A 23,552-nucleotide genomic window follows, 5' to 3' on the forward strand; every position below is an offset into this window, starting at 1 on the left:
ACAGCACAACATTGTGGAAGACATGACAAGCCACAGGGATGGGTAGGAGATGAGGAGTAACCCCAGGCAACACAGCAGCCATCCTGCAACGGCGCCGTTTCCAGCGCGGGCCCAGACCCGCCTCGTGTTCCCAGGGGGCAACAAGCATCGAAGGCGTTGGAAAGGGAGGGGGGATGAGTGAGTGCTTATCAGTGTAAGTGTATGTGTGTGCGTGTCCATAGTTCAGCTTCTTCTGTGGAAGAATCCAGCAGATGGCCGCTCCTCCCTGAGCCGGTTTCTGCTGAAAATTTCTTCCTGTTAAAAGAGTTTTTCCTTTCCACCGCCACACCAAGTGCTTGCTCAAGGATCATCTGATTGTTTAGGTTTTCTCTATTTTATCAAAGGGTCTTTACCTTACAATATGAAGCACCTTGAGGGGACTGTTATAATTATGTTTCTGAGTAAAATCAGCTGCTCTGTTCTCAGCACACCTGTGCATGTCTCTACAACGTGCTGCCAACACCAGCCCATTCATATGAATGTGCTGTAGCCAGACTAATAAATCCTGGGTTGATTTATTAAACTGATAACCAATTTCATGTGACCTCCTGTCCTGACTGATGATGTTAGATTAGAGAAACCATCTGAAAAAAAACTTACTTCTTATTACAACTAGGTGTCAAACAAATCCAGGTGAGACATCCTGTAATATGAAAGCTTTTTTTTTTTTATTATTAAAAAACACCAGTGACATGTCAGCTGACATCTGATGAAGAAAGAAACTGAATCAGGCAATTCTGATATATTTTATTAACAATCAACTTAACTTTGCTTCTTAGTTTCAAAGTAAAAATTTTAATCGTACATCTTTTAATCTGAAAGTCAAAGACTGGCCCCAAGGTGGCAGACTCTTCATCTGTGAGCAGCTGCTTTAAATGAACCCTTTAGAGTAAGAATATGACATCATCAGAAAGGGACACGAACCTGTCAGGGTTCAGTAACAATGACTGAGGGTTCAGAAAAAGGATATATTTTATTTATAAACATTGTATTTTATATGACCTACTGAAAAAGTAAAAGAAAGCTTCAGAATAACCATGAGCATAAGAGCCCACAGGTTTTTCAAGATGGCTGCCAAGTGGTGAGTCTGGAGGTTTGATTCAGGAAGAAATCGATGAGGACAGAGTAAGATCTTATCCAATCACCAATCAAACACATTGACTGTCTTTAAAAACACAAATGGGTACACGGATTCTGCTGTGTGCTGACTGGCTGGAATGTCACTGTGACGTCATCTGTTTCTAAAACATTAAAACGGTCTCTGGCAACGCAGTGAAATGATTAGTTGATTGGCTCGTAGGAGGCTGAGGATGCTCCCTTGCTTTTACGGATGCAGAGCCAGATTCCACCAACCAGCAGGATGATCATGGGAATTCCCAGACCAACTGCCATGATGGCAACAACCAGAGGAGAGAAGGAGTCAACAGGCGGTGACCCAACACCCACCAGCAGTGTCCTGGAGGAGTAAGGAGGAGATGAGAGCTGATCGGCTGAGAGTAAGAGATAAAACAACAAAGAAATAACAACAAGCCTACCAGCTGAGGAAGCGTGTGACGTTGTAGAATGGTTCCCCCGCCAGGCCAAAGCTCACATTCAGTGCCATGCTCTTTGGATCTGAGAAGAAGCCTCGGATCAGACCGGACGAAGCCGTCACCATCGACCCACTCTGAGCCCGCGGCACCGAGTGACGGCATGGCGTGGCATCTTCCATAGCCGGCCGTGCCTGACGGTACGCCACTGGCTTCCACAGTGCATAACCCAGAACATCAGAACTGCCATTCACTGATGACACCCATTGAGAAACCTGAGGGGTCAGAGGTCAATACAGGACATTCAGTCAAACTTTACTCAAACTACATTGTAGACAGAATGAGCAGGACCAGAAACATATGGAAGAAAAATCAAAGTCATACTCCCGCCCACACCAACAGGGCCACTGTCTACAGTAAAAAAAAAATCTATCGAAATATATTTCTGTGACTCAACATCAAAACCTCATTTGATGTGAGAAAATATTCAAAGATCCAATCTGTGTTTGGCCAACAAGAGAAAACCCATTTTCAGCAGCATTTCAGCAGGATAGAGCACTCTTTTCTTCTGCAGGGAAGCTTAAAACAAGGTGGAGCAAACCTCCAAACCAGCCCCCGAGACTAAAGGAGTCCATCTGCGCACACAACCCTGGATGTGTGCGCAGGGTTGTGTGCACACATCCAGGGTTGTGGCAGGTTATTGGTCGAGTAGGTCGTCACACTGGATGTCCCGCTGAGTTTATGTCTAATCACTGACTGGGTCTGTCGTCAAACAGCACACCATACTCAATTCAGACCACATTAATTCATAATAAAAAATAAATGTAGTTAATGATGGGCCAGATTTCTCATTTTGGGTGGTACATTTATTGAATTTAACATGATATTTAAAGGGTCCTTATCATTCATTGGTTTAGGGATAAGTCTTTTGATGAGGATGATTTCCTCCAAGAAGAAAATAAAATGATGTCAGAACAAGAAGAAGAACATAACGCACAGCACAAAGCTACCTTGAATATCGATGGCGTATACTCATCGTCGATTGATTGGTAAACGTCGACTGTGCTTAAAGGATAAGCTTCCCCTACTGCATGCATCTCCAACAGGAACCTGGACTGAGTGGCTCGGGCCGGTATGCCATCCAACCACACCTCCAACTGGGAAGAGTTAACAGAGTGCAGGAGGTGCGGCCATGCCTCTCCCCGCCCCTCAGAGTCAAAAACCGACAGCTGAAATAAAAATAATGACTGTCAGCGTATCGATCATTTTTGAATACTGATTTCACTGTGCTCGGCAACAGACCTGAAGGCAGAGCGAGCCATTGGTGAAGGAGGCATCGGTGCCACAGAGAAGCGCCATGGGTTCGGACAGGTTGATGGGGTTCCAGGTGAAGTTCTGCAGGTCGTATGGAGGGAAGAGGTCAGAGGTCGGCTCAGCCGTGTCGTTCACATCGTCATACTCCAACAGCTGAGAGAAAAAAAAAGTTTAAGGTTAGATGTATCCAGACATACCCTAAAGATTTAAGGTGGACTGAGCTTGTTCTGACCCGGCTGAAGACGACAGCACTGCTGTACATCAAGCTGCTCTCTGGCTCCACTTTCAGGCTGCCGCTGGTGTTGCGAGCCACAAACTCAGGCCAGTTCACCTGGGACACAAAGCACACCCAAGGTCAGAATATTATGAACAGTCATGTGACTGTCACACATATATCAACATTAGGGTGTCAAGAATGTTACAAACAACAGAAATTACTTAAACTATTTATTTATTTTAATTTTTAATTTAATTACTTTTATTTTATTTTAAAAGGTTGGGCTCAAGTGTTTAGCCCCTTCTTTCGGCAACATTTATCCTCCAGCTGTGAGCCCATAGCCCCACAGCCCCGCCAATGACAGGCTTATGGACAGACCCTGGGGTTCCCAAGAAGTCTCTGTGCCCTCTCAGCTGAGTTCTCCTGATATACTTTCACATTAAAAAGTAAAAAGTCTCAGTAAAAAGGAAATCCTAGGGTCTGCTAATGAAACGTACAAATGCCTGATAAGTGAGAGGAATAAAAGGCACACTGATGTTATCGGCTTGTTAACTGTGGCTCAGTGTGTGGGCAGCAGGACCAAAAAGGACACTGAGTCTGAAGCACACTGGATAATGCAGGACAGGCTCATGTTCCCAGGTTCAGAACTGATTACCTGTACAGTTTGTATGCTCTGACTATGAGCCCCACCCACGATGTGGATCTCAGTTCGTCTATAATTTGGAATTTGGGCCTAATTATTATTTGGTAAATACCTATTCATACATGCGTAAGTGCTTTCTATCTATTATTCACACTCCAATAAACACATCAGAACCAACTTGGGGTCTTTCCCAAGGATATTTAGCAATTAGACTGGAGCAGCCAGGGATCGAACAACCAACCTTCCAATCAGTAGATCCTCTAGCTCAGGAGGTAGAGCAGATCTTCCATCATCTTTTAATCATTATTATTAAGTGAACAGTGTTTGTCAGGGACAGATTTATTAAAATCAATGCAGCTCTTAAGATTAAAACAAATAAATAAAATAAATAAATAAAAATCACCCTCTCAGTAGGCTGAGGCTTTTCATCCATTTTTTCATTTTATCAGAAGTATATTTTTTATTCTCACAAAGCTGGCCGTTCGCACTCGGTTTCACTTGATTGTTTACGCCCTTTCTGAAACTTTTCTCTGTCCGATGACATCACACTGAGTTTACCGACTTCCTGTCCATACCTGCACTTCAGAAGAAGTTGAGTTGGTGTGGATGAGCAGCAGCGTTGGCGCCCCCTGGCTACAGAACAGGAAATGCAGCGTGTCATCGTCTCCCACGGCTCTCACATGCAGCAGGTCACCAGCTTGAGGGGTTGAATGTGAGCTGGGGTATAACTGCATTGAAATCTGCAAGACACAAGAAGCAAACCTACTCAGAGCATTTCATCTTTTCTACAGCCATTGGTCTCATCTTGCTGAATATTTTTTTCCCTTTATTGAATAGTACTGAGTACAAAAAAGGGCATTTTTTTTTAGCAAAAATGTTCATTAAATTATGCAAACAGCAAAAGATATAAAAAAAATCACTATGGGATAAAACCATGGAAGGCCCAATTTATTTTGTTTTTGATTATTTCATTTAAGTGTAAAAAAGAAATTGTAATTTTGATGAGATAAACATCTGTGCCGATTATGGCCTGGAAGTTCCGAGCTCAAAATGGGAGACACCCCCTGGGGTGCTGGAGAAAGGCCGAGGTAAGATCCTGTGGCACTTCCAGATACAGACAGACAAAATGGTGGTGGCTCCCCAACCAGACATAGTGGTGGTAGACAAACTGAAGAAAACGGCCATAGTGATACATGTAGCGATACCGAATGAAAGCAACATAAGGGAGAAGGAACATGAGAAGCTGCAGGAGTACCAAGGGCTCAGAGAAGAGCTCGAGAAGATGTGGACGGTGAAGTTAACAGTCATCCCGGTGGTAATCGGAGAACTAGGTGCATTGACTCCCAAGCTAGACTAGGGGATCCAGCAGATCCCAGGAACGACATGCGAGATATCTGTCCAGAAGAGCGCAGTCCTAGGAACAGCTAAGATACTGTGCAGGATCCTCAGCGTCCGCATCACTGTTTTATTTGTGCCGCTCCAAAAACTTGTTTGTTAGTGCCTTCATTGTTTTAACACACAAAACAAAACAACCAACTACACTAGTCAACACAACACATTAACTACACACTCCAAATATGCCACATCTTAGAAATCTCTCACATCTCAAATTCAGTATCCGATGGCGCGATATGGCAGCCTGGCTTCTGTCAGTCCGCCCCAGGGCAGCTGTGGCTACAACGGTAGCTGCCTCCACCAGTGTGTGAATGTGAGAGTGAATGAATAGTGGAATTGTAACGCGCTTTGGGTGCCTTGAAAAGCGCTATATCAATCCAATCCATTATTATTATTATTATTATTATTATTTCTCTTTCGCTCGCTCTCTCACCTCCGTCACTCCCCTCTTCCTAAACAACTAAACCCCACGTGGTGCCATATAATTTTTTTTATGGTCGACGTGGTACATTTTTCGACCAATAGGAAAGGGTTTTCTTTTTTGCACTGTGCTTAGACATTTTTTACCGTTTTATTCGCACACTGAACATGATGATAGTATTCAGTAAAGAGCATTGTGTATATATACACAGAATATATTCTTTTATCATAACTCTGGTTTATTACTGCTATATAGTTTGAAGTCCGAAGTTTCAACACAAGTTGAAATGGATACTCATCATTCTTTGCTGCCATGTCATCTGAAATCGGTCATGTGATTTGGATTTGCATGTCCGTTGACCCCAGAGGGTTAATACCACTCACCTTCGTTCCATTTCCAGAGTGTAACAGTCAAACCACCTGTGTTAAAATCTAAAAATGCCCATGGTGTTGATTCAAAATGTGATCTAGCACAATTATGGCCATCGGTTGCTACTGAAAACAAGAAATAAAGCCAGTCCGCGCTATGGACTGAACCATTTTTTAATGGTGGAGGGGGGTTACACTATGCAATATATTCAGTTTTAGAATTTATATTCAATGTTAATAGTAGGTAGATCCACGCATTAATGGCTGAAAGCTCCGCCTCCCATTCTACTTGTAAATAATCTAGGAAGCACAAGTAAGCCACAGTCTGTAGGATGACATGGTACTATAAGGTCATTAAGAAGAGTCCTTATTATTCAAGACCGTGTAGCATGTGAGGAGCAGGATTTTCAATTCAATTCTGGATTTAACAGGGAGCCAGTGAAGGGAAGCCAATATAGAAGAAATATGCTCTCTTTCTAGTCTCGGTCAGCACTCTTACTGCAGCATTTTGGATCAACTGAAGGTTTTTCTGGGAGTTTTTAGGACATCTTGAGAATAACGAATTACAGTAGTCTAGCCCAGAAGTAATAAATGCATGAACAAGTTTTTCAGCATCTCTGAGACATGGTATTTCTGATTTTAGAGATATTGCACAAATCAGAAAGTATTTATACATATTTGTTTAATATGTGCATTAAAGAACATGTCCTGGCCAAAAATGACTCCAAGGTTCCTCACAGCGTTACTGGAGGCCAAGGTAATGGCATCCAGAGTAGTCATCTGGTTAGATACCATGTTTTCAGATTTTCAGGGCCAAGTGCAATAACCTCAGTTTTATCTGAATTTACAAGCAGAAAATCAAATCAAATCAAATCACTTTTATTGTCACATCACATGTGCAGGTACATTGGTACAGCACATGTGAGTGAAATTCTTGTGTGCGAGCTTCACAAGCAACAGAGTTGTGCAAAATACAATAATGTAAACAAGCAAAATACAAGAATGGCTACATCTGAAACTAATAAATATATGTACAATATATAATAGTATATGCATTTCTGGATGTGTATACTAAATATTTTTCTACGTGTGTGTGTGTGTACATATTTTACAAATTAAATAGAGTAAACAATAAATAAAATATATAAAATAAATTATACAGAGTGAGACATGTGCAAAACAGTGGCGTTACTGTACAGTAACGTAAATTAGAGATCATCCAGGTCTCTATGTCTTTTAGATATTCCTGCAGTATAATTATTTGGTTATCTGCCTTCATGGATAGATAAAGTTGGGTGTCATCTGCATAATGTTAAAAATGTATATTAACACCTACAGCATGCGCTAATCACTGTAATAAAATATTATTGTCAACAATATTGAATAAAGGACTGAGGCCTAGCAGGAAAGGCACAGAATGAGTCCACTGTCAGAGGCAATAAGACACAAAGATTGTAACCTTTGCCACTTCTTTACTGTGATAAGCCCTGAAATCTGACTGAAACTACAACTACTGTTTAAAACATTTTGGAGATAAAAGGAAGGTTGGAAAATGGCCTGTAATTAGCTAACACAGCGGGTCGAAAGATGGCTTTTTAAGTAATGGTGTACCTACTGCCAGCTTGAAGGCCTGTGGTTTGCTGATTATATTTAAAATTGAAACATTAATTAATGATAGAAGCAATCATGTAGGAATGGGGTCTAAAAGACATGTTGGTGGTTTGGAAAAAGTAATTACTGAAGTTAACTCAGAAAAAGGAAAAAAAAGAATAAATATCAGTGGCAGTGAAAGTAGCTGTACGTGTTACGTCCGTGAGATGATTATGAGTACATTTAAAATTATTTTAACTGTAGGACAAGCAGTTAAGGAAGTTTCATTAAGAAAAGAAAAACCTGATAGGTGTCTCCCTAAAAGTTGATTCTGTTTATCTGGACGTGGCATTTCAGTGGGAGAAACGTTTCGTCACTCATCCAAGTGACTTCTTCAGTCTCAGCTGTCTGCAGGTTTCGCCAATCTTACAAACAGTACATTTGCATAATGACTGAAACTAGCCCACTGAAAGAACAATGGGCTGGGAGGTCAGTTCCCTGATCATTAATATGTAAATTCTCATGACCATTAATCAGCAACCACTGATCAGTGGACACTTATCAAAGGGACCATGAGTACCACTCACAAAGAGTTGGGGAATGGCTGCAATCACTGCATTGTAAGATGGCAAAAGATGTACCCTTAGCCCCCCTCTTGGATTCAGAGATGGCCTTTCCCTTTTCACATAAACTACACAAAGACACAGCCTTAAGAAACAAGTGCGCCTCAACTGTTTAATACTCCTGACACATACAGGATCACTATGGGATTTCACTTAGGCAATGGTTGTCCTTCTCTACTGGATCCGCTGGAGCTTTCTTTAGGTGCCTTCCTAGCTTGATCCCATTTATCAATGGCTTTTGATCAGTGGGCTTTGAGCAGTTGTTGTTGATCAATGGTCATGAGATTAAAAACCAAGGAACTGACCTCACAGCCCATGACTTGCCACTGGTGCTAGTTTCAGTCATTATGCAAATGTACTGTTTAAGGTTGGGGAAACCTGCAGACAGCTGAGACTGAAGAAGTCACTTGGATGAGTGACGAAACGTTTCTCCCACTGAAAACGTCCAGATGAACAAAATCAAACTTTCTGAGATTTATTTACCTTGATGATTGAGCATGCATCAAGACTGATAGATGTCTCAGTTACTGAAAGGATTCCAACTGCTCTCTGATTGGAGGACCACAGGCGGTTCTACCCGCTGCGCCTCTTTACGACTCTATTCAAAACAATCGGGAAACAGCTAATCGATCACACGATACAACCTTAATCCCGGGTCTATAGCCCTCAGCTGAGCTGAGCAGCTACCAAACAAGCCTCCGTCACTTCCGGCTTCCCCTTCTGGCCCTCACGCTCTCAGCCGGTTCGGAGCCGGTTCCGGCTTCACCTGTGAACTCACCTGTCTGCGTCCGGGCTCCGCGGAGCACGTTACAGTGACGATCCACAGCACGAGAACCACGTACAGTCCGCCACTCCACGCGCTCCCCGCTGCCATCGTCTCTGCTCGGTCTTTGATCACATGATCCGCTGGTTCCCTGAAGTCAGCTGACCTGGCTGCTCGTAGTGTCAGAAAGAGATCAGCCAACCAGAGCTGAGCTCAGACTAACCCAGTCATGGGCTGAACTGCGCAGGCAGCAGGTTTATCTCACAGCTTTAAGTTTGTCGATCCTGAGTCGAAACTCCGGCTTTTTTGTTTCAGTCAGAGTTTCAGCTCTGTGAAACTGACCAAAGGCTTATACTGCAGAGTTAACCCCGGGTTTTCTGCACTACGACCGTGGTTCACTTTTTATATATGAATTATACTTCTGCATCAGATCATTGTAACTTACGCCATTTTGCTGTTTCATAATTTAATGAACATGTTTGCTAACCCCCCCCCTCTTTTCAAACTTTCTTTATTTGAACATAGAGCACAATCATACATAAGAAAGTCCAATCTGGGTGCAGAGTGCTTTCTTTATTCTTTATTTTGTTTAAGAATCAAACTGTGTACAGACAATGGAAACATTAAAGGGAAGAGGCAGAATTTTGCAACACAAAGCCAGAATCTCAAAGCAACTGAGACTAGACCAGCAGCTGCAGAGGCTGCACCTATGACTCCACTTTTATATCCATCTTTGTCGGCAAACTCACCTCCACCATATCAAGGTACAACTTTTGAGCAACTACATTGAGGCAACAAAGAATCCCAGAAAAAGAAAAAAATGTACAACTGGCTAAAGCAACATGAGATTTCAAAACAAACCAGAAAAGATAGAAGAAGCAAGAAGAAGAATCACCTTAGGTCTGTGGGAATGTAAGTGAAAGGGAGATTTCCTGGAACCTTGAAAGGAAAACTTCTAAACGAGGACAAAACTGCTGATTGAGAGAGGACTCTGAAAGAGAGTACTGTTATTCTGAATCTCTATCATCAGAAGAGGATGAAGAGGAGGGAGCTGCCTTACCATGAAAATATTATACAAGATCTCAGACACAGATTGAACAACAAGCTTGGAGCTTTCTTCCCAAAATACAGATGCCATTGGGAACTGCACCCACTGGCCAGCTTGTGTATAATCCTTTTAGCCACTGCAACACGAAAGGACTAATTGCCAAACTCCCACCTTTGACAGGAGGAGCTTCAGCTTGGATTTCAGCTCTGAAAGACAACACAGCTGGAGAAATGCATGCCATGCATTGAAGGAGTTGATGTGACCACGAGATTGATGTTGGATGAAGGCATTTCACTCAGAGTGCGGCGACAACTTCAGTCAATTTAGAAATGGACGTGGCAGCACCTTAGTCACCTATCCAAGAACTATAGATTTGAGAACACAGAGAGTAGATTCATCCAACTAGGTTTAGATTTATGCCAGGCAAACCATTTAAACCCCATTCTGCACCTTTTAGATATCTGTTTGTTGTTAATAAAATCTCATCACAAGCTAATTAAAAATCACCTCGTATCATCGCATAGTCAGTGGTGAATTCTGTCTACAGTTCCCTTATTACAATTGATGTCTGATGCAAAAAAATATGTTTTTGTTCATTGTTGTACCCATAAATAAATGTTAATTAGAATGGATGTTAAAAATATTCAAAACACAGGGAACCAAATGTCCATCTTTATCTGCCTTGTCACACACAAGCTTTTTTTGTTGGTCCTTAACAAACAGAAAAACAGCCTTCCACTTAATGGAGTCCTTACGTCCTCTTGTTTTAAAAGAAATAAATGAAATATAAGTTTTTAACTGAAAGACAGAACGCATTACAAAACATCTTTGAAAAAGTTAATGGAGATGGGAGTAAAAAAGTTTGATGCAGAAGTCTTCTGTGTGTTTGTTTCAACTTCAACTATCAGCCCATATCTGAATTAACTTTATTCATTCCTATTCCTTATTGCCTTCCATGTAATTAAGCTTTCCTTCCTAGCCTCGTCAAATCTCAGCCACGGTGCCTTTTTGTGTTTCTCAGTCCCTGGATGTATGGCAGGCTAGCTTATGTTAAAAGTTCTCTTGTATAATAAATACCGATTCGACAGTGTGCAGTCAACTTTTCATTTTTTCGATTCCTCAACACACATGGCACAGAGCATGTTACACACCATAAACAATCCCACTCTAAACAATAGGTAGGAACAAAATGGCATAAAAAACTTAAACGTTACAAAGTTTATAAACTCAGGCAAGTGATAATGAAATTATTAAATATTAAAATTTAAAGCTCACAATCTTTTTTTTTTTTTTTTAAATGGACACTTCTTAAAAAGCTGATTCAAATAAAAACATTACCTTCAGCTTTTCAGTAGCAAGCTAAAGATGTTGCACCTAGGTTCAACTGTTTATCGAAACATCAGGTGGGGATGGTGTTAAAGTGTGAAAACCCAAGCCCCTGAGTATGAGGAAAATTCTTTTACAGCTAAGCATGTAAAGACAGAGATAATTGTAAGCTTCTTTGTTGGCAGAATGAAAAATAAACCTAAACCAGGTTTACAATCTCATAAAAAACATAAAAGTACATCACGCAGGTTTCAAAGGTAACTTTATTAACTGTTGTTACAGTTCACTGAGTCAACTAGTCCCCATCCATACACACAAACACACACACGCACACACACAGAGGAAGAGAGACTGACGTGGATCTAGAGTGATGCGGACAGATGTGGGTCTACTCAGCTCCCTGTCCTCCCATCTGCTCCTCTTTGTTCTTCTTCTTGTGACCAGAGACGATGTCATCAATACGCAGCAACAAGATGGCCGTCTACAAACACAGCAGTATCATCAGTATCAATCACACTACTGATCAGTAATCATTGATATCAATCACACATCAGGATGTACTGCTGTGTGGGAAGTTCTGACCTCGACGGCGGTCTTGTAGGTCTGAGCTTTGACAGCGAATGGCTCCCAGATCCCAAGAGCTGACATGTCGGACAGACAGCCACTCTCACCGTCCACACCCCAACACACACTGTTATCCTGAGTGTGTTTGGCCTGAACACACACACACAAATACAAACAACTGACTTCTCAACAACACACACGTTAAATAAAGTTTTATTGCTGTTACCTCATTTGCTTACCCTCAGTGATGTCAGAACGCGGATGGTGGAGGCACCACAGTTCTGGATCAATGTTCGGGGGATAACCTCGAGCGCCTGAGCTACAGCACGGTATGGCCACTGTTCGACACCGGTGAGAGCACGGGAACGCTCCGTCAGGTGCTTCGACACCGCCATCTCCACTGCGCCACCGCCTGGCAACAGGAAGGGGTCGAGCAACACATTACGGCACACCTGCATGGCGTCCTGCAGGTTCCTCTCCACTTCCTGTGGACAGAGACAGTGTTAACCAATCCTTGGATTTACCAATCACCTCACTGACTGATTGATTGATCGACCACCGCTCACCGCCAAGATCTCCTTGCTTGCCCCCCTCAGCAAGATGGTGCAGGCTTTGGGGTCTTTGCACTCAGTGATGAAGGTAAAGTACTCATCTCCGATCTTCTTCACCTCAAACAGCCCAGCTCCAACGCCCATGTCCTCCTCACGCAGCTCGTCCGTCCGACTCACAATCCGGGCGCCGCACGCCCTGAGAGAGAAACAGTTATTTACAGCTCGCTAAAACTTCCTGTCTGAGGAGCAGAACGCTGATTGGCTGCTGCGTACCTCGCAATGCGGTTATTGTCAGTCTTCCTGACGCGACGGATGGCGGTGATGTTAGCTTTCACCAGGTAATGTTGAGCGAGATCTGACAGGAAACGGGAAGTAAATGCTACGCTGTTATTTTGTTTCAGGCATTGACCTCAGAGGACTTTCCCTTCACGTTTGTTCACCATCTTGGTGCTCTGCACCAGCTCCACTCTCTCTGCTGAGCTGCAGCTGACATGTACCTGAGATCCCCTTCTCGGTGAAGAGCAAGTCTGGTTTGAGGCGGATGATGTCCTCACAGATTTGCTGGATGTACTCTTCCTCCATCTGCAGGATCCGGGCAAAGTCTTCCTCCTTACTGATCTCGATATCTGTCTGCAGGGGGCGGAGCCACAGACAAACATTAACACAAGTAACACACACACGCAAACAAGTGTAACTACCTCTGTCTGTGTGTGTGTGTGTGTGTGTGTGTGTGTGTGTGTGTGTGTGTGTGTGTGTGTGTGTGTGTGTATCACCTGACTCTCTCCTTTCTTGTACTCAAGCGAGCAATCGAGCAAGACAATTCGTGGGTTCTTGATCATCCTCTTCATCCTTGGGTGCGTCACATCTTTGTTGATCATGACTCCTCTCAGCACGCATGAGTCCTCGATGATTCCACCAGGAACCTGTATGCAGCACACCATCATTGGAAACGGGACAGATAAAACTTTATTAACAAACAACCTGAAGGCAGGCGAGCCAACCCTAGTTTAAAGCGACTGGCCCACAGTGATTCGTACCTTCTCCACCTTGGCGTACTTCTTGATGTCAATCTCTTTGCGACCGCTCTCCTCCAGTTCCACAGTGCGCACGGCGTCCAGCGCAATGTTACAGGCCAGCTCAGACCAGCGGCTCAGAGCTTTGGTGTTAATGGCTGAGTGGACAATCTTCAGCATCATGGAGCGGTCTGACGTGTCCACAGGGGTGCTAGGAGGGGAGGGGGCAAAGTTACACATAGCATAGGACATGGCAACTTCATCGCAGCTGGAACAGCTGTTACCTGATCTCCTTCAGGGTGTCCAACATGTCCTCCAGCGCCCGGCGGTAAGCACTGATGATCACAGTCGGATGCATCTGCTGCTCCAGAAACTGCTCAGCCACTGCCAGCATCTCACCGGCTGAAGGTCACACAGGTGACAGGGAGAGAGAGAGAGTGAGAGAGGGGGGGAGAGAGAGACAAAGACAGGTTTTAGATCAACTGAGAGATCGTGTGATTGTGTGCCACGTTTCTCGTCCTCTTCCTCACCCAGTATGATGACCGAGGTGGTTCCATCTCCCACCTCCTCATCCTGTGTACGGCTGATTTCAATCATCGACTTCGCTGCTGGGTGCTGTACCTGGATCTGTTGCCAAGGAAATGCAGCAGGTGAGGAATCACACGCCTGATTAGATGTTGAATGAGTGTGAGCGTGTGAGTGACTGACCTCTCTGAGGATGGCATTTCCATCATTGGTCATCACGATTCCTCCAGTGGGATCAAGCAGCATCTACATATACACAAACACACACAGGGGCACATGTTAGCATATTAGCATGCCGACAACACTTCTCTTGCTGTGCATGTGCAGAGGGTCTGACCTTCATCATGGCCCTTGGGCCAAGGCAGGTCCTGATGACATCAGCGATGGTCTGAAACGCACAAAGAGATCAAGGGGTCAATCGATCACTCAATCAATCCCAGCGGGTCAGATCAATAGTTCCTATCACCTGTAAGGTTATGGTGAGTCTGTGCTCACGACCCACTGGGGATCTCAGAGTTAGCATGTCATCTGTAACATGTTTCAAAGAGCCAGGTGTACAACTGCTTATTGATTATTATTTAGTCATGCTGATCACACTGGTCTGTGTTAATATGATCAGATTTTATCTGTCACACACAATTTGAGTTCATTTATCCTCCTGCAGTGAATCTATGTAGAGCACTGAGAGACCAGAATGCCAATATTCTGCCAGGATAACTAAAAGTCAATAAAAGCTGGAGCTTCAGCAGGTTGTGTGTGTGTGACAATGGTCAATAATGGAGCACACAGGAGCTGGCTCTTTGCTGAGATGTTTGTGATGGTACTCCTGGTCCTTGAGCAGCACCTGGACCAGCCTGAACCGGTCTAGTTATGTGCCGACTCAGTCTCTGAGCATCACCTTTTTGCTTTCTGTGCCACAGCCAGTCCGGCATTCAGAGGAAACACACAGCTCCCCGTTAGTGTCTGACGCTGTTAGCAGAATGAAACCCGTGTACACATTGTTTCAGACTGAACTATCAGCCAATCAGTGAACATGATTATGTCACTGTCAGCACTGTAAACTGCTCTCTGCAGGTGTTTCTTAGGTAAGCCATCAGTGTGCACAGGCTGTGTGTAACACACTAAAATCTAAATCTGAGTTTGACCCGTTCTGCACAAACTCTCTGCTGGTAGGGCTGCTCGATTATGGCAAAAATGATAATCACGATTATTTTCACTGAAATTGAGATCTCGATTATTTGACGATATTTATTTAACCCTTTAAGACCTACTATAGAACCAAATCCGCCAGAGCTCATATTATTTTTTTACATGTTGTAGTGCCATTTGTGGGAGCATTTTAATTTGCTATGCAACTGTTATAGCCCATATTTTAATAATATGTATGCATTAAGTCCATAGTAACTACATTAATTGCAAAAAAGTGCAATAAACTACAAAAAAAATTTGAAAATCGTTTTTGTTTTTTTTACATATATTTCTACTTGGAGAAATTTAAGAGGTTTATCCCTCAAAACTTTAAATACAAAAAAGTTGCAAAAAATAGTTTACAACAACAGGAAATTTATTTTGAGTGTCTTCATAGTTTTATTTTGGAGATACACCAATTTTTATATACTGCAGGAAAAACGAAAAAACAATCCTATGATGCAAATTTGCAAAGAAAACAGCAGGTGCATCAAAATAAACGATTTCCAGCACTGCAATTCGAGTTCTAAGCATCCCAGAAACTATTCAGAAAAGTCAAACATGACCAGTATAGGCTTTTAAGGCCTACAAGTAAAAAACTACAATTTCCGCGAAAATGACATCACTTCCGGTTTCGAGCAGGAAATAGCGGACATGCGACAGTTCCGCTGACATCTGTTTCACTGTGGGAAGTGTTACGAACAGCTGATCGGATCGGCAAAGCGTGTTTCTGGAATATTATGTTTTTGTTGCTGCAAGTGCTTTTTATGCAATTTTTGCAAAGCTTTATGTGGAAGGAAACCGTGACCGAGGACAAGCTGATGGCATCAGATGTAAGTACAGCTCCTCCGGTTTATTGCGCTAGCTTACACAGTTCCGGTTCTACAGGGATTTAAAAATAGTTACACAAAACGGAGCGTGCTGCTCTGACCGGCTTTAAAAGGTTACCAATGACTTTAAAAAATAATATAAAATAGTGTGCAACACCACTGAAGTTTTTTTTACCTCTCTTTTCAGCCAACGGCAGTCACTCTCCTCTCCAAATAACTTCTGCTTAGCTTTCCGAGCTTTCGATCAGCGGTCTCCAACCTTTTTTGCGCCACGGACGGTTTATGCCCGACAATATTTTCACGGACCGGCCTTTAAGGTGTCGCGGATAAACGAGGGAGGGGCTAATAATCGGCTCAGTCATTTTTAATGATCGTTGAAAGATATTTCAGACATGGCGGGGATATATTTTATTATTCTAATGCCCTTCTCTCACTTTGCATCTGGTGTCTGGTCCTGGAACAGCCCAAGTCATTTCAGAAGGAGCTTGGCATGGCTGAAAGCTGTAATCGTGATTAAAATTCGATTAATTGAGCAGCCCTATCTGCTGGTCTGTAGGGTTGTTATGTACGCACACACGCACACAACTAACACATTCATATATGGTAAATGGCCTGTATTTATATAGCGCTTTACTAGTCCCTAAGGACCCCAAAGCGCTTTACATATCCAGTCATCCACCCATTCACACACACATTCACACACTGGTGATGGCAAGCTACATTGTAGCCACAGCCACCCTGGGGCGCACTGACAGAGGCGAGGCTGCCGGACACTGGCGCCACCGGGCCCTCTGACCACCACCAGTAGGCAACGGGTGAAGTGTCTTGCCCAAGGACACAACAACCAAGGCTGTCCAAGCCGGGGCTCGAACCGGCAACCTTCCGATTACAAGGCGAACTCCCAACTCTTGAGCCACGATCGCCCCACGATATAGTGTAGGACTGTCAGAAATCTCCATCAGACAGTAACATTTACCTTACTGATAAGTGCATTTTTAACCAATTTGTTTTTGCATTTAGGACAATGTTTTATATAAAAACAATTTAATACCGCATGTGAATGCACTACACATCCTTTGGCAGATGTTTTCTGCAGCTTCTAAACAGAAAGCTAACAAAGCACACAAATTTAAACACCTTTTTTATCTTCTTCAAATTTTACTCTTCTTCATTTATGAGCAAATATATGTATAAATTCAATGACTAAATAATCATAAACACTTGGATAAAGCTATTCATTATTTTAGTAACTGAGTATTCTATTAATTGCTCAGTGACAAATAAACACGTTCATCCTATTAATTACTAATATTAAATATTCAGGAGATTAAATCTTAGAAATGTATACAATCAGTTTAAACAGCTGTCCAAACACAATGCTTTTATTTTAGTTAAAAAAACAACAAAAAACTCTATCCAAGCTATGACAGGGTGAAAGGATGGGGACACACTGCATAGGTACTATGGGTTCTACATAGAACCAAGCTAAAAGCATGAGTAGAGGAGCAGAGGAGGCCCTGGCTAACCCAGGCTACTGTCACTGGTGGATTTCCTCAATTAGCCAGACCTGAGGTTTTTTGCTCAGACACAGAACATAATGTTTGTTTGCCTTCTGTGAGTGCACTTGGACACAGCTGCTTATTAAGTAACTAACCAATAACTTTAAGGACAGTGTGAAGCTCATCAAGAAGCTCATTGTGCTATGAGACCAATCCGGTCATGATTCTATTTTTTTTACCCAGCCCAGCTCCTACAAGAAGAGGAGCAGGCCAAGACTGACTACAACCAACAGCTGGAGCACCTGCCAGATTGGACATGTCAGTTACCACGGTAACAAATTTGATAGGCAAGATATATGTCAGCAGTGGTGCGGGGACCGCTGTGCACAGCACCAACACATCGTCTGGATCACAAAGCAGGTTATTCAGTTTGTGACCTAAAGGGCACAGAAGGAAGTGAGCAGAGCCTTGTAGAACAAACGCACCTTTGCTGCATTGATGTTCCCGGTCTGGACTTTACGTCCAGACTCCCTCTTCACGTTCTGGTCTGCAGAGACACAAACACACACAGAAGTTACTGCCCGCATACACGCAGTGCTGTTACTCTTTATTCTTATTCGTACAGTGATGATCCGTTTTCAATAGGCAGAGGTTCCGCCTGAAAAAGAAAACGATCAGTACTGATGATGACTCTTCTCTCTGGATCAATCACAATGATCAGAAACACAATGACATGTTCCTAATGACATAATCAATAAGTGAGTTCACACTAACACAGATGGAGGATTCCACCTTCACTCCATCACATGAACGCCTGATTTTAGCCTCAAAGGAACCGTTAGCCTGCTAGCTCCGTGTTCATGCTGAGTAACGGGTTAGCTTAAGTTAGCCTATCATCCATCTGCTAACCGGGCTAACATGCTAACGCCGGCCGCGCCCCGCTTTGTGCGTCTCTGGGTTGTTAGCGGATCGAAGGCAGTTCCGAACGGCCTGCGTACGGTTGTCGGTGGTTTTGTAAAAGCTTTGGAGGAAAATAAGAATACTCACTGAGCACTAAAACCTGCTGGCCGATCATTTTCACAGCGCGTGCCGGACAACAGCCTGGAAGCTTCTGGGTGGCACGAGGAGAGAGGAAGGCTCCACCTACAGGGGCGGGCAAACAGCCCGGGTCCGACTAATCAGAGAGAACATTACGTGACAGATAGGCAGATCCACCAATAAACTGAATGAGGCAAAAGGGTCGCCCTTTCATATGGAGACTAAAATCAGCCTTTAGTTTCATATTATTTCCGTGTATTAAAAACTATTTCCGCTAAAAATAGAGCAGCTTCTACAATAAGCACCATCAGAATTCAGAGTTTTGGACTGAACTTCTAAAATGACATTTTTTGCTTTTTTTAAAGAAACAATTTATGCTCAGGAGCATGGGCGTCTCAGAGCTTTTTCTTACCCTCATCCTACCTACCTATGGTGCGCCGTTTGTAAACTGAAAATGCTGAAATTAGCGGCAACAGTTTTACACATTTAGCTCCAAACCTTATGAAAACATTTTTCGAGTCACTTTTTACAACATTTACGAAAATATTTGTAACGTTTTATATTTCAAACTTTTTGTATTTCAAAATATATTTAATCTAAATACTATATAAAATACAAATTTTACATCTAAATATTATATTTAAATCATCAGATAGTTTCTCAGATAAAAACGGAACATCCAACTGTTGGAGAAATGATGCTGATGGGACACCTGCATTCCAAAAATATAGTGGTTCAAAGATGGCGTCTAAGAGAGTCACTAGGGGGAGTGGACTCGGCTGGTGTTCTATCCAGAAGAGCTGCAATTGCTTGGCGAGTATATGCCGTGCCTCATCCAAATTTCATATGACATATAGATGCAAATCACAAGCTGATTCGTTGGAAGTTTGTTTTTCATGGAGCGGGGTGTTGATGTTTGATATCAGAGCTGAGACTGTAAAAGCGCTCTTTACTGCAGCTGTTGGACAATTTGGCAGACCCCTGCATATCTGGGGTTACGTGAGAAGTCTCACATTTGGGAGGACATGAGAACAAGCAGGGGTGAAGGCTCTGGCTTAATGGGAAGTTCTGTGCACAACCAGAGGATTGAGCTTTTCAACCGAGACTTAAACAACAACCGCAGCTGGATTTATGCATCTATTTATTAAGTGGAATCGCTTGGTATCCTAGACTTAGAAAATGCAACAGACCTAATGTGATCTGCTGTATAAAGTGCTTTGAGCACTCAGAGTAGCCTTCAGTTAGGTCCATATCTATTTGGACACTGACAACTTTTGTTTTGTTACCTGTTTACTGAAATATATTCTAATTATAGTCATATTATAGAAATGACATTTAATTTAGGGTATCCATATTCAATGTGGATGAAGTGTTTAGGAGTTTCTTCTTCTTAATATGTGGCACCCTCTTTTTGAAGGGACCAAACGTTAATGGACAAGTGACTCAACAGCTATTCATAGGCAGGTATGGATAATTTCTTCGCCATGTCATTATCAATTAATTAGTTGATAATGACATGGCGAAGAAATTATCCATACCTGCCTATGAATAGCTGTTGAGTCACTTGTCCATTTACGTTTGGTCCCTTCAAAAAGAGGGTGGATTTGAGGTGTTGTGCTTGCATTTGGAAAATTTTATTATGAACAGACACCACGCGGTCAAAGAGAACAGAAAAACCCATCCGAGAAATTGCTACAATATTAGAAGTGGCAAAATTTACAGTTTGGTAAATCCTGAGAAAGGAAAAAAAGGACAGGTGAACTCAGCAACCCCGAAAGACCTGGGTGTCCAAGGAAGACAACAGTGGTGGATGATTGCAGAATCATTTCAATGGTGAAGAGAGAACCCATCACAACAGTCAACCAAGTGTAACAACACTCTCCAGGAGTGGTTCCCAAACTTTTTTTGCTGGGCCCCCCTTTGTTTTACAAGAAAAATGTTCGTGGGGGGGGGGGCACACACCCATATTTTGCTCCATTGTGATTTATTTCACATTGTAAATGTGAGAGTGAATGAATAGTGGAATTGTAAAGCGCTTTGGGTGCCTAGAAAAGCGCTATATAAATGCAATCCATTCCAATCCATTTCACACCTCAAACATTTAGTAAGCAATTAAGCAAATACAAGTAATCTGCAATAAATTACAGGTAGTAAGAAAGTAAACTACTAACTCTTTTACGCTACGTCCACACCTAAATGGGTATTTTTGAAAACACAGCTGCTTCATCCACACATAAACGGTGTTTCGAATCACCGAAAACTGAGATTTTTTAAAACTCCTTTTTTGCGTTTACGTGTGGACGAGGAATACAGAGTTCGTCACGCAACGTCAAAGGTATGTGCCTTTTTCACGTCACGCTGTGCGCATGTTATTTTTTACATGAGATGAATTGCAGAATGGCAGATAGAGACAAAATACTGTTAATCTGACTATCTTCAGGTTTTACACGCTTACATATACACACGCAGTTACTGTCCCTCCATTTAGAAAGGCAGAGGCGTGTGACATGCAGGCACTGGAAGCTTTCCTGGCAGACAAACAGTGTGAGTTTGTTTTCAGTGCTCCTTCTGCAAGTCATGCAGGTGGCCATTAGGAGCATTCGTAATGTGCTAAATGCCACTACTGCTCAGTGTGCAGGAAGACTAGACGATGCCTCTCTTAGAACTTTGTTTTATGAAGCCATGGCTATTGTAAATAGCCACCCATTGACTGTGGACAGTATCAGCGACCCAAAAGCACCTGAACCTCTTACTCCAAACCATCTTATACTGATGAAGTCCAAGGTTGCCCTACCACCACCTGGAAAATTTGTGAAAGAAGACATGCTTCTTAATTCAGATAAAACTGAGGTTATTGTACTCGGCCCTGAAAATCTTAGAAATATGGTATCTAACCAGATTCTTACTCTGGATGGCATTACCTTGGCCTCCAGTAACGCTGTGAGGAACCTTGGAGTCATTTTTGGCCAGGACATGTCCTTCAACGCACATATTAAACAAATATGTAAGACTGCGTTCTTCCATTTGCGCAACATCTCTAAAATTAGAAATATCCTGTCTCAGAGTGATGCTGAAAAACTAGTTCATGCATTTATTACTTCCAGGCTGGACTACTGTAATTCATTATTATCAGGATGTCCAAAAAACTCACTGAAAAGCCTTCAGCTAATCCAAAATGCTGCAGCAAGAGTACTGACAGGGACTAGAAAGAGAGAGCATATTTCTCCTGTTTTGGCTTCCCTTCATTGGCTTCCTGTTAAATCCAGAATTGAATTCAAAATCCTGCTCCTCACATACAAGGTCTTAAATAATCAGGCCCCATCTTATCTTAATGACCTTGTAGTACCATATCACCCTATTAGAGCACTTCGCTCTCACTCTGCAGGCCTACTTGTTGTTCCTAGAGTATTTAAAAGTAGAATAGGAGGGAGAGCCTTCAGTTTTCAGGCCCCTCTTCTGTGGAACCAGCTTCCAGTTTGGATTCGGGAGACAGACACTATCTCTACTTTCAAGATTAGGCTTAAAACTTTCCTTTTTGCTAAAGCATATAGTTAGGGCTGGAGCAGGTGACCCTGAATCCTCCCTTAGTTATGCTGCAATAGACGTAGGCTGCCGGGGGATTCCCATGATGCATTGAGTTTTTCCTTTCCAGTCACCTTTCTCACTCACTATGTGTTAACAGACCTCTCTGCACTGAATCATATCTGTTATTAACCTCTGTCTCTCTTCCACAGCATGTCTTTTATCCTGTCTTCCTTCTCTCACCCCAACCGGTCGCAGCAGATGGCCCCGCCCCTCCCTGAGTCTGGTTCTGCCGGAGGTTTCTTCCTGTTAAAAGGGAGTTTTTCCTTCCCACTGTCGCCAAAGTGCTTGCTCATAGGGGGTCATATGATTGTTGGGTTTTTCTCTGTATCTATGAAGCGCCTTGAGGCGACTTTTGTTGTGATTTGGCGCTATATAAATAAAATTGAATTGAATTGAAATGTATGCAGTGAAGAGGTGGCATAGAGTAGAATACTTAACTGAGCAGAAAAGAGAATACCTCATGAATGCCTCCACAAGACAGAAGTGGCACAAAACCCTCCGCAATCTAAAAGTGAATGACATTGTTATCATCAAAGAAGGTATGTTACCAAGGTGTCAGTGGCAACTGGGACGTATAGTTGAAACTATTGAAGGGGATGATGGTTTAGTCCGTCGGGTCAAGGTTCAAGTAGGAGACCAAAGTCGGACCAAAAAACAGGACCGTGCTTTCAAGCCCCCCATTATCGAGCAGCCTATCCAAAAATTGGTGGTTCTTGTTGAAAGAGAATAATAACAAACATGTTATTGTCTGAGATGAACTGACATATTGACATAAACAATGTACCATTCCAAGTGGCAACTGCTCTATCATGGTCTGTACACCTTTATATTGGCTGAAGTGGTTTCATTTTTGTTGTTGTTCAGAATCATGTATGATTTAGCTAGTTTGTAAATCATAGCATGATTGGTGGGAGTGTAATGAACCGCTGGTCTGTACCATTGTCGGAGCTTTATGCACAGTAGCATTAATGATAGATGCGCTCAGAGGCGTGCCCTGTAACCTGTATAGAGCAGTCTGTCGTGCAGAGGAATAAACTGTATAAAGTCCATCTTAGACATGTGTGTCACTCAAGCTAGCAGCGCCCCATGAGAAATGGGCCGAATGTTTACGTGTTCACGTGTTCCCACTGTTGCCAAAGTACTTGCTCATAGGGGGTCATTTAATTGTTGTTTTTCCTGTATGTATTATTGTAGGGTCTACCTTAAAATTGACTGTTGTTGTGATTTGGTGCTGTATAAATAAAACTGAAAAAATTGAACCATTTTAATCTGGCTTCCGTTCATTCCATAGTACAGAAACAGCTCTAGGAAAAATCACAAATGATCTTTTGTTTGCAGCAGATTCTGGACTCATCACTATCCTCATTCTCCTTGACCTTATGGCAACTTTTGATACAATCTCCCACGGCATCCTTCTTCATAGATTAACATCTATTGGCATCAAAAATATAGCACTCGCCTGGTTTACCTCATATCTTTCTGG

The 23,552-nt window shown here is 42.6% G+C and overlaps 2 protein-coding genes across 2 annotated transcripts; both read right to left on the reverse strand.

Annotated features, from left to right (window-relative positions):
• Positions 1-751: 751 nt before the first annotated feature.
• glmp (glycosylated lysosomal membrane protein) lies at positions 752-9,073 on the reverse strand. Its single transcript, XM_086280021.1, has 7 exons — positions 8,918-9,073; positions 4,318-4,482; positions 3,115-3,213; positions 2,871-3,035; positions 2,579-2,797; positions 1,575-1,843; positions 752-1,495 (listed from the first exon to the last, which is right to left on the reverse strand). The coding sequence occupies exons 1-7, from the start codon at positions 9,011-9,013 to the stop codon at positions 1,321-1,323; spliced, it is 1,188 nt and encodes a 395-aa protein (XP_086136147.1). The 5' UTR covers positions 9,014-9,073; the 3' UTR covers positions 752-1,320.
• A 2,448-nt stretch (positions 9,074-11,521) lies between these two features.
• On the reverse strand, positions 11,522-18,635 carry cct3 (chaperonin containing TCP1, subunit 3 (gamma)). The gene is made up of 14 exons (XM_086280459.1): positions 18,494-18,635; positions 17,932-17,993; positions 14,267-14,317; positions 14,113-14,175; positions 13,935-14,031; positions 13,689-13,806; positions 13,429-13,615; positions 13,165-13,314; positions 12,889-13,021; positions 12,665-12,746; positions 12,407-12,587; positions 12,080-12,325; positions 11,859-11,990; positions 11,522-11,757 (listed from the first exon to the last, which is right to left on the reverse strand). The coding sequence occupies exons 1-14, from the start codon at positions 18,519-18,521 to the stop codon at positions 11,665-11,667; spliced, it is 1,623 nt and encodes a 540-aa protein (XP_086136585.1). The 5' UTR covers positions 18,522-18,635; the 3' UTR covers positions 11,522-11,664.
• Between the last annotated feature and the right edge of the window lie 4,917 nt (positions 18,636-23,552).

Source organism: Aulonocara sp. 'chitande type north' Nkhata Bay, linkage group LG22 (genome assembly GCF_057382095.1).
Source record: "Aulonocara sp. 'chitande type north' Nkhata Bay isolate Kocher_YH1m ecotype deep benthic linkage group LG22, A_spYH_male_GT1.1, whole genome shotgun sequence".
In the NCBI taxonomy this organism is placed as follows: Eukaryota; Metazoa; Chordata; class Actinopteri; order Cichliformes; family Cichlidae; genus Aulonocara; species Aulonocara sp. 'chitande type north' Nkhata Bay.